This window comes from Xenopus laevis, chromosome 8L (genome assembly GCF_017654675.1).
Source record: "Xenopus laevis strain J_2021 chromosome 8L, Xenopus_laevis_v10.1, whole genome shotgun sequence".
Classification (NCBI taxonomy): domain Eukaryota; kingdom Metazoa; phylum Chordata; class Amphibia; order Anura; family Pipidae; genus Xenopus; species Xenopus laevis.
In genome coordinates, this window is record NC_054385.1 from 100,846,963 (window position 1) to 100,859,205 (window position 12,243).

The 12,243-nt window shown below is 38.1% G+C and overlaps 1 protein-coding gene across 3 annotated transcripts in view; it reads right to left on the reverse strand.

The window, feature by feature from the left end:
- Positions 1-12,243, reverse strand: part of slc25a21.L (solute carrier family 25 (mitochondrial oxoadipate carrier), member 21 L homeolog) — a 198,318-nt gene that overhangs the window by 64,367 nt on the left and 121,708 nt on the right. For all 3 annotated transcript variants that reach the window (XM_018229295.2, XM_018229294.2, NM_001097058.1), the window contains 1 exon segment: positions 5,540-5,623. In XM_018229295.2, the coding sequence (XP_018084784.1) occupies positions 5,540-5,623 (84 nt within the window).

A 12,243-nucleotide genomic window follows, 5' to 3' on the forward strand; every position in this document is an offset into this window, starting at 1 on the left:
CCTGTAATACCCATATCAGTTCTATCAGTCTAGGCACAGTATTATTCCAAGAAAAGACCTGTTAAACATGTCCACATTCACCCACTGATTTCTTTCAAAAAACTACCACCCTCTGAAGCTGGCTATACATGCCCAATTTTAATCGAACTAACCTCCCATAGATATGTATGCCAACCTGGGGGTCAGTTTCAACAGAACATCCAGTGATACTGTCACCAGGACCGTATTTACCATATAGGCACTTGGGGACTAGGGCAACAGCTTTACAGGAGTGGCTGCCTATACAGTAAATTTAATGTGACAGGAAAAAAAAACTCTCTCCCATTGCTGCAAGATAATTGGAGGCTAAATCCAGCGGCAAAGCTGGGGGTCAATTACTGAAATATTTGATTAGAGCATGTGCAGTTCAGCAGGTCCTTCTGTGCATGCAGCGATCAAGGGCTTGGGGCCTCGGGCTGCACCAACTGATATACAGCCTGTCAGTCTCATCATAGTTTATCTGTCCAAACATAAAATTAAATATGCCAGTGCACCTTATTAGTGGGTGCCAGTGCCCCTTATCAGTGGGTGCTTAGTACATGAGCAAATCATGAAGTGAAGGTTCTTGGCCATGTCAAATAGAACAACAGAATGTGACCATACAAGTATTTAGCCAGTCATACGGTAGCCATCCAGTCCTCCTTTGGGCCAATTATTTGAATACGCAGTGGGTGTAAGTAGCAAGTGTAAAGTTCAACAACACTTAAAAGCCCATAAGAGCTTTGCTCCTTGTCCGGTGTAAGGGGAAGAGTATCTAGGGATGTGCAGTTACACACACATATTATGATTTCAGAGCACCGAACATTTTCTATACACTGATTTATTTCATAAATTATTTTCTAATCGGGAGTCCATACATCTGATTTCTGTGAATCTTTAACCAAGCCAGAGGGACATGCCCCAGTTCCAAAGGCAGCCAAAATGCAAAAATTATATTAAGATATATATGTCCCAAGGCTTATTTATAGTAAAAATAAATTATTTATTAGTATTCACATTAAAAAGTTTGATACATACTGACCCCACATGGCCCACCTATGTGAATACTAATAAATAATTTATTTTTTACTATAAATAAGCCTTGGGACATATATCTCTTGATATAATCTTTGCATACTGATTTATTTCAGCCATTACAGGGGCCCAACCATTCTGCAAACTAATTAAAAAACTCACAAAGAATACCTTTTGGGCCATGTGAAAGAATGAAATCTACAATTATTGGTCTCACTCAAATATACACATAAATACCCTCAACGCTAAATTACATATTGAAGTATGAGATAATTTATCCACACAAACCAATTATATAAAACAATTCCAAATTACAGGAAGGCCATCTACCCTTGAGTCAATTTTAAGAAAATTCTTTTAATTTTTAAAAATGATTTCAATTTTCTCTGTAATAATAAAAACCGTACCTTGTACTGGAAACTAAGCTGCATGAATCCATATAGTTTTACGAAACAATCCTGTTGCGTTTATTTTATGTTTAAATGATTTTTAGCAGACTTAACGAATGGGGATCCAAATTATGAAATGATTTATTACCCCGAAATCCCCAGATACTAGGCATTGTGGATAATAGATCCTATACCTGTAATAAACACATCCAAGGAAATGTATAGGGCCCGAACATGAAATTTTATAGAGGGAAAAAATATTTGTACTTGAAATTTGCTTGACATTTTTCCTTGAAATTAACTTTTAGTTAAAGTTTAAATTGTCTTAATAAACATAACCAGACACACACACGTAAATGCTGAAAGCCTCACTGAAACATGCCCACTTAGGCACAGACTTATAAACCAGTAATACTCTACTCACAAACAGTTGTGCGTTGGGTTTGATTCCAAATAGAACACTATTTGCAAGGAGATTGTATGCTCTCCCCATGGGTTTCCACCAGGTGCTTAGCTTTACCGCACACTAGTTCACCCCCTGACTCTGTATATAAAACTGTGCAGAGAGGGACATATCTAACAACCCCTAGCAAGCAAGGGAAACTTCCAACATGCAAAGAACAACCACAGACAGGCCCATCACAAGTGAAGTTAGTGCACAGAAGGGATATTCTAATTTCCCAGGCAGCAGAATAATCAATCATGTAGCAGTGTCAGGGCTAGGCATACAGCTCTAGAGCACAGAACTTTTGACAAGGAGAGGCCAAATTAATGGAAACTTAGAAAGGAAAATTTTAACACCATCTGATCCCTGGGAGTATTTGCAAATGTCTAAAGGCCGGAGCCCAGGTTTCTAGACTAATCCTCCGTACAAACATTTGCCCCAATAAACATTCAATCTGTTAATGTTAGCCATAAAGCTGTCAGCCGTTCATAAACAGACTGCCTTGAGTAGCTTAACCTTCCAAGGGCTGTCAGTACAAACCCGGACCCTAAAACTACTGCAGCCTAAAAAAAAAGAGAAAATCCTGGAGGGGCCCCTCCCTTACAAATAAACTCACGCACACAAAAGAAATAATCGGTTTCTTGCCTTCCCCACTACACATACCAGCACTGCCAGCTACTGATTTTAACAGCATGGACACAAAACCATCTAGCTTGGCACTGCATTCAGCTATATATTTCTGAATATGGCATAAATATTCTGTAATATTAGAGTGTGATGTTATTATTCTCTGAAATAGCATGAGTGTGTGTGAATGTGTGTATGTGTGTGCAAACCCTTGGGGAAACAAGCATTAAATAAAATCAAGGTTGAGAAATATTACATAATGGGTTTTGTGCTGACGTTTCAACCTGGGAACAGTATTTTTAGGGTTAAATGACCTAACGTGTTCTAATGTAGGTTCTACATCACAGCAGTTACCAACAAAAACCAACCAGATATTTCTTTTCGTATGATAACCTGAATTAGACTGATCAAAATGAAATGATGATGGGTTGCGAGTGACAACAGCACTGATGCTACAAAAAAAGTGTACATAATGGCTCCATTATAGTTAATAAAAGTGCTTAGTGTTGTGATTACCATCTATTGCTCTATCGTTGGAAATGATCGAATGACAAGAACCAGGGACAGAGATGCAAAAAAGCTGCAGATTTTCTCATAATATGATCTCAAAATATACTTTGCCAACAACTTCCCCTGTCTTCGCTCTCAACACTGATCATACTCTTTACATCCTGCCCAACATCTACCCACTGATCATACTCCATCCACATTGCCTACCATCTACCCACTGATCATACTCCATCCACATTGCCTACCATCTACCCACTGATCATATTCCACCCACATTGCCTACCATCTACCCACTGATCATACTCCACCCATATTGCCTACCATCTACCCACTGATCATACTCCATCCACATTGCCTACCATCTACCCACTGATCATACTCCACCCACATTGCCTACCATCTACCCACTGATCATACTCCATCCTCATTGCCTACCATCTACACACTGATCAGACTCCATCCACATTGCCTACCATCTACCCACTGATCATTCCTTGCATACTATACCTACCACTGATTCATTAATCACACTGATTACTCTCTATCAATCATACTCAACACACTCTGCCTACCCCTCATCATAACAAACAAAATTGCCTATGTCCTATTGACTAATCAGACACTCCAGTCCATGCCTACCTACCACCAACTTATCATACCCTATATAATCTGTCTATCCTCTACCCACTGACCATACCCTACATACCTAGCCCATTCCTTCTTGTTTTATTTTGAAGCTCCAGTATTGTGGCCATTAAACTCCTTTCACACCATATAAAATCAAATTCATTATTTGTATTAATTAGGTTAATGATTTAAAGTAACTGACAGACTAGAACTAGATTTGAATATATATATCTTCATTATCAACATGTATTGATGTAACACAAGCATGCTGCACAGAACTTCACCATAACATAATAAACAACAGGAGACTCTTCTTACAAAGCTGAGGGAAGAAAATATTTTATTTTGTGTTATTTTTTGTCTGAAATTCAGACAATCAACTTGATATAAGCACTGAGATTTCACATCCAAAGTTCACTTGAGCACTACCAGCCCCTCGCGGTGCTAAAAGTCAACCACTGGTGCAGCCATAAGTGGAAGGCCTTGTCGATATTATAGAGCTTGAAGCTATGAACACACTGATGACACTAAACATTAAAGGGGACCCGTCACCCAAAAAAATTATTCCAAATCCTATTTTATCACATTATTCAAGCAAAATGAACTTTAATTACACTATATAAATTATTTGAATCTTGTTTCCTTCAGTCTGGGAATTCAAAATTATAGCAAGCAGGCAGCAGCCATTTTGTGGACACTGCTTTTAAGGAAAGCCTTGCATCATCTCAAAATCTTGTTTGTGCACCAGAATGGGGGACCCGATGTCCATTCCCATGCCCTGGTTACTCAATTAAGTGGTAAAGAGAATGGGGGACTGTGAGGAGAGCAGTGACATCTAGGAAGTGCTGAATGGAAAGTGAAAGTAATTGTCTGCCCCGCCTCTATGCCCGTGGCATAGAGGCGGGGCAGACAATATTTGATTGACAGCTGAGATTTTTAAATGAGCTTACAACAGCTATGGATGCTTTAATAAAAAATAGAAATTGGATTTCATGTTTAATTTGAAAAGGACTTTTATTACACAGATTTTTGTGTCTGGGTGACAGGTCCACTTTAAACCATAGCCTATCAAATCACTCGCTGGTTTTTAACAGAAAACTGAATTATATCATAATGCTAAACATATTAAAGGTGTATGAGTGTCCCAGCCCTTGAGTAGTAAGGATTATGATTTAATCATTTCATCAAACAGTCTCTTTTCGTAGGAATATGATATTATGTGTGCTTCCTCTTACATGTCAGGATTGTGCTAAAAATGTCGACCAAAAAAAAATAACATTGATGTTTAGCTGTCATAGAGGTGACTGCAATTCCCCAATCACTGTGATTCTTGAGTCTTATTGAGATGGCTGAGTAGAGAGATAGAGAGAGATTTGCTTCGTTTCTTTACATTATAAAATTGTTAGATGCAACCTTATGAGTCAAACGTCTAGTGGGACATATAAAAATATCTTACATGTATTTGGGTTACTGGGGACTATTAAACCAGCAGAATTCTTTAAATTTTCCTTATGGAATTATTAAGCATGCAAGAGAAATGTTGGAAATACCAATGCCTCTGAGCTTCTTAAAATATAATGAATAAGAGCATTCAAGTTCCCGTTATGACATAAGATCCATAGATTACTGCAGTTTCCCATTCATTTGACATCTGCTTCATTCCCTTTATGTCTTTCTGATTTCTGACTTCTATACCATTCCTTTGCTCCATGTTTTTTTCCTATTCCTTTTAAGTTCATTCCTTCTGTCCCATTTTCTTTCCATGCATGCATTCCCACCAATAAACATTTAACTCACTTTCAAACCCTATGAATCAAATTCTTACACTTCTATGCAGTCTCTGAACATATTTGAGTGGCTAATACTATTTGGCAACATTAAACCTTACCCTTCAGAACGATAAATCTTCTTGAAGCAGTCACCCAAGCTCTTATAACTTGTTGGATCTGACTTGCTCCTCTGAATCTGAAACCTAAAAGAAAAAGGAAGATACATTCATATTAATCCTAATATAGCATGCTATATCTTGCATAGCTGCACATTTTAGAGCATTTATTCCCCATGCACACAAAGTAGTTCATGCACATGTGAATGAATTGTTGTGGTTGAGTCCCCTTTGCAGCCCAAAATGTGGTCATTGCTCCCTTAAGGACAATGGCTGCTGGACTTTTCCAGTTCAAACCCCCTTTGGGAGTTCAACCTTTGGTCAGTTCATAATAAGGTTATGGGCAGGGCAGCCATCAGGGGGGACAGGGGAGAGTTGTAGGGGGCCCGAGGGTAAGGGGGGCACGGCCACGCCACACTTACTTGATTAGCCGGGCCCCCCATCTTTCTGAGAGCTGCTGACTTCGGGAAGGCATGGACGTTTATGGGGCCCTGGCCACCAATGTTCTTATAATGTGTGGGGGGGGCCTGGCCACCAATATTTTTTAATGGGGGGGGGGGCCTGGCCACAAATGTTTCTTTATGGGGGGCCCTGACCACCAATATCTTTTTTTTATTAACATGTGGGACCCTAGCCACCAAAATTTTTTTCCGTTTTTTTACTGTGTGGTGGGCGGCGGACCTGTGGGGTGGGCGGACCTGTAGGTGGGGCTACGGTGGGCGCAGCCCAGGAAATTTTGTCGTATGGGGCCCTGTGATTTCTGATGGCGGTCCAGGTTATGGGTATAGAAAAACATTGCATCAGCCAATCAACCATAGTTCCATAAAGGTCAGGAACAGTAAACAGGTGTTTACCCGCAAATATCACTCTAAATGGCCTTAACACTTATCTTTCAAGTGCTTTTTGGAGAGCAAAAAGGCACATCACCATAATTAACTATCAGGCTGAGCTTATTTTACCCCTGCTCTGACTCCCTACAGCTTGTGAACCTCTGCTTACATTACAAGGTTACATATCATAAGTTTTATTTTAAAAATGCCCAATACTGCCAATGTGACATTCATCCCAGTCTACATTCATTGGGTTCAATTTAATGCCCATTAGCTGGATAAGTCTATAGTTTGGGAACCACTAACAGTGACCTATATATATGTTTGCATAGATGCGATTGAAACAAGCTTTAAATGTCAAAAAATATAAGCAATCCTTCATCTTTAATGACACTCATATATAAAATATATAAGCTGAAACACACTCATTTATTAAACTGGAAAATCCCTCAAAGCACCAATGTATAGAATTTATTAAATAGATGAATGAATAATGTATGAATAAATTGCTTCTCATATCTGAACATTTTTTGAATATTTGGAAACTATGATGTTAGACAGGTATTCAGTTTAATGTCAGCACCAGGTCCCTAAGGATTTAGCTATCTAACTGCACATCCTTAGGAAATCGGAGTTATAACACTGCAACCCTAAAGAACTAAAACCTAAAAATGTATATGGATAGCAAATACTGTATTTTATATACTGAGCTTGCTGTACCTGTCCAAAGACTCAGCTGCCCTTTAACATTAATGATTCAGACCGTTAAAGTTGTCCACAGAAGGTTGCCATCTTGAATCTTTTTTGGAATGGTAGTGATACTGCACATGCTCAGTGTGCTCTGGGCAGCTGTTGAGAAGCTAAGCTTAGGGGTCTCGTTGGAGGTCATCAACAAGAAAATTAGTTCTGAATATCATAGCAACTGATGCTACTGGTATAAATATTAAATTCAAATGCAGAATGCACGGATATTTGAGCTGCTATGTCATTTGAAAATTAATTAATTACTAATCAGTCTTGTATCATGAAAAATACCAGTGCCACACAAGCTGTATGACAGATTTGCATTGATCCATTCAGCCTTTGTTCCAAAAACAGGATGGCATTGGAAGAATGGAGAAGGGTACTTAATATTTCCTGTTTGGTAGATGGACTCCCGTATGTGCCAAAGGGGGGGAAGATTAATTAAGGTTCGAGATGGTTTTTTCAATGCAAATTCGAGTTTTCGTGTTGTATTTTTTGGTCCATACTCAAATTTTTGGATTACAAAAAAACCACTTGAATTGCTCGAGTTTTTAAAAATAAAACTCGAATATTTTAGATTTATTATACCCCGACCCTGGAATTAGTTAGAATCTGAAAATACACCACCTAAAACCTCTGGAGGTTATGTAGGAGTTAATGGCAGAGGTCCCTTGAACTATTTAAAGAAGTTAACAGCCTGCTTGATGTTTGAGTTCTTTTTTAAAGGGTTTTGCCCAAAAACTCGAATGATTCGAGGGTTTTTTGCCGAAAACTCAATCAATTGGGAGTTTTTGGGTTGTGGGTAGTGAACTCACAGAATTGTGGTTTTTCATATTCTGCTTTTTTCTTAAATAAGATACCATTTGAGTTTCGAGTTCATTCAAGGTAAAAAAACAAAACTCTAATACTCAACCTTTGGTACATAACCCCCCTGGATGTCTCTTGCGTGCCTTCTTCAGTCATACATTGAATGGCATGATCCATCAGTCTGGGACTCAAGGTGTATGAAAAATTCTTTGCATAGTTATTTGAAAAAACGATATATTTTTTGGAGTTTCAGAATAGTTTCTTCTTTTACTGATTTGTTAATTGTAAAGAACTATAAAACACTTTAGTGGTTCTACAGGAATATATACACCTAGCTCTCTGAAAAATGAACAATTGAAGTTCTAGCACTGTAGGTAATAGCTCCGGCAACAATTAGCACGTCACACCTAAGGCTACTGCTCACTGCACCAACAATGTGGCAGCACAGACATGTTATTGTTCAAGACGCCCATCTCCCTCCCATTCCTCCACTACACGCTTGTTGCACTGATTCCCTGCAAAGCGTAGATGAGGGACAGGATGAACTCAGTTAGTGGCCGGTTTCACGTTGCTAGGTCTGGAATTCTTTTTCTCAGATCCTGTTGCCTCCGACATCTCTGGGCTCCAATTTAGCAGCAGGGACTTGCTCATTTTGTGTTTAATGGTCGTAGAGGGATTTACACAAGCATAAAGGTGCAGTCCACATTTTTTTTGTTGTTTTAGCCTTTGAACAAACTTTTTAATGGTCTTTAAGTGGAATACATGTTTTGTTTTTAATTTTATAGCTCCAATGCACAGTATTACAGAATGTTGATAACTGTTTTATCCTGATCCATTAAAGGCACATCCATTAGCGACTTCTACAAAAGTCGCACATACAGTAATCAGCATTCCATTATTTTCATTTTGTTTTACTGTGAAATCAACAATGGCATTTCTTTTTAAAGCAAAAACAACTTTGTAAGCAAACAATTGTTCAGTGTATCGTGCCACACACCGGTAACACAGTAAAGTTATCTAAAACCACAAACCTTTTTTTTTCATTTCCAGTTTGCTTCCAGTTTACAATATTTACATTTTTACAATTATGTGACTAAATTGCTTGTTACTTTCAGGGGTCAATTTTAAAAGACCTATCAAGCTAGAGTATAAAAATGAAGAATTTGATAGGCCAATTCAAAAACTGTCATTTATCATTGTTTAAGCCTTCAAAAACTTCAAGAAAAATAACAAGTGATCTGAGCTGTTAAATCCTATAGAAGGCTATAGGAAAAAATGTTTTTCCTGTAGATTTCTTCAAAATTGATATTGTCCAAATCAAAGCAAGCGTTTACTTTCCTAGCAAAATATCCAGCATTCGATCGACTGTGACAAAATCCAAATCCAATTCAATCACTTTGTGGTTTCAAAATCCCAACATTGTTATCAAGGGATTCATAACGTTTGTACATCTGTCTCAATGTAATCACCCCCTATTCAAATATCACAAGAACAAAGGTACAAATGTGTTCATACAAAATCAACATTTGACCAGCAACATATCTTATGCATTAACAATAAAATTAAAAAAAAATCCATGCAAGAAGCATTACAGTTTTGAATAAGGGGGAGCAGAAAAAAATATGCTTTTGCCGGTGATTGATTAGATTGCTTAAAATATAAGAGTTAGGATTTTTGCTTTTCAATACAAGTAATCAGTTCACACTGCCTAAAGCTCTAATGAATAACCACAAACAAAAAAATCTATAAGACAAGCAGGAATATATAGAGTAGAGCTGTTGATGAAGTGTGGACCATTTTGGTTTCTGGTGCAAATAATCATGAATTGCAGCTAATTTCAGCTAAATCACATGGTATTTCTTCATCGATTTGATACAATGATGCCACAGCCACAGAAATATATAGTCTGATACATCATTTCTCTTCTGATTGTATTGCAGAAGGAGTAATATATAAGTGGTGTTAAGTTTTCAACTCTAGTAAATTCCACCTATAGGTTCATGGATTAGTGAATATGAGCAGAGAACAGCTAAGCAAGCACATTCATTGCTCTAAAGTATCATTCCAATAACAGCAAACCCCATTGCAAAGACCCCACCCCCCTTCCCATTATCCTCAGCCCTAGGTTGCAACCCCACAGTTTGGAAACAACTGCTATAGAGTATTCCATGGAAAGTTTGTGTTTCCTTCTAAGAAAATACTTGCTTTCCTTCATTTCCTCTGAGAGCTATAGTACATGGTCAGTTTTACTCCGACGGTGCCCATAGTTAGAACCACAGCTTTACTCACCTGTCACCACTTCTCAAAATAAAGCATGGGAAACACTCTGTCTGTGAAAGGCACTGGCTGTAATCTACAAAAACGGCTCAGGTATACCAAAGCTGTACCACCAGCGTCTGCTTTATGGAGAAGGTCTTTCATTCTTTTCCATGGCAACCAATTATGTACATTTTGATCATTGTGATTGGTAGAAATGGATTTGTCCCTTTGGTGTCTGAAGAAAAATTATCTACATGTTCAGTTTTAAGTATCACCTTTATGCAGAGCATAAAGAGTAACCAAGTTGGCACCTAATGTCATTCTGTACATGGATCCAAAAAGATGGAATTTCCAACCAATATCTGTACCGGAATTGGACAGATATAGATCAGGCTGGTTAGAAGATTCTGTGGGGTGAAGAGTGGACCACAAGTCCATATTAAAATCAACTTATAGACTTCAAATTAGACTTTAAAGCAGACCTGTCATTCACACATAAAAAGCTGTATGATTAAAGTCCTTTGCAAATTAAACATGGAACCCAAATTCTTTTATCCATTAAAACATCCATACCTGTTATAAAGCTGTTTAAATATGTGAGCTGTCAATCAAATATCTGCCCCTCCTCTATGCCTGAGTCTATTACTTTCACTTTCTGTTCAGCACTTTCTAGATGTCACATCTCCCTTCTCTCCTCACGCTCTATAATTGTGTAGGGCACTGCACATGGGCATTAGGTTCCCCATTCTGGTGCACATACACAACATTTGGGGGTGATACACAACTTGTCTTAATAACAGTGTCCACAAAATGGCTCCTGCCAAGACAGAAGGAAACAAAATAATATATATATAGTGTAAGTAAAGTTTATTTTTCTCAATTACCATGTAAGAAAAGGCTTTGTTATTAATTCTTAGGGTGACAGGTCCCCTTTAAAGGAGAACTATATCTTAACTAAAGAAGTAGCTAGAAATGTTGTATATTATGTTTTGGGCTTCTGTACCAGCCCAAGGCAACCACACCCTTTTAGCAGTAAAGATCTATGTCTCCAAAGATGCCCTAGTAGCTCCCCATCTTCTTTTCTGCTGATTCACTGCACATGCTCTGTGCTGCCATCACCTACTGATCTTAAGGACCCACTCACAATATACAGTACACATAGAATATAAATGTCACAATATAAGGCTGATTAATAATTAAAACAGATAATTACTATATGGTAGCTCAGAAACCAGTGCAATTAGCATCAGAACTTAATAATCTGCCCTGTTGCATCAGTTTATATTACAGGTCAACCACATTTTCTGCTTAATAATTTGTGATAACCCCTAAGTTTAGCTTCTCAACAGCTGCTCAGAGCCCACTGAGCATGTGAGTGTCGCAGACACTTTCCAAGATGGTGACTCCCTGTGACAAGTTTGAAGTCCTGGATCATTGCTGCTATTGACAAGCTGAAACTTTAGGCTGGTGCAATAAGTTCAGTATATAAAAAGTCACATTTTTGGGGTTTAGTTCTCCTTTAAGGTCCTATATGATTCCAGTCTGGACCACAGACAGAGGACACAATAGAAAAGTCCTTCCTAAAATTATAAATTAAAACTTCCCACACATGGGGAATACAAGTCAAGCTATTTAAAGTCTGAGCATAAAACAAGTAATAATTCTGCATTGTATCTAGACAGCCAAGTTTTGTGCCCAAGTCTTGAATATAAGACAAAAACTTTTCATTGAAACCATGGAGTCCAAGACAGAATAGGCAAAGAGAAAGCAATGGGTCAGAGACAGAATAAGCAAGCAATGGTGCATGTAAACAGCAAATTAAATCTGTAGATACTAGGGCACACTACAGAAAAACAGGATGCTGGCTCCATAATAAACAGTTGTACAATAACTTGTCTGAAATAACTGAGTCAATAGAATTATATTATTATTATTATGGAGAAAAATCCCTTTATGACTCCAAGATGGCAATTGGACCAGTCCCTGTATCAGTAAGTACAGTCCTCCAGTATGATATCCATTGTACATAGGGTATAGTCTTTTCCCACCTGAGCTACAGCTAGCACC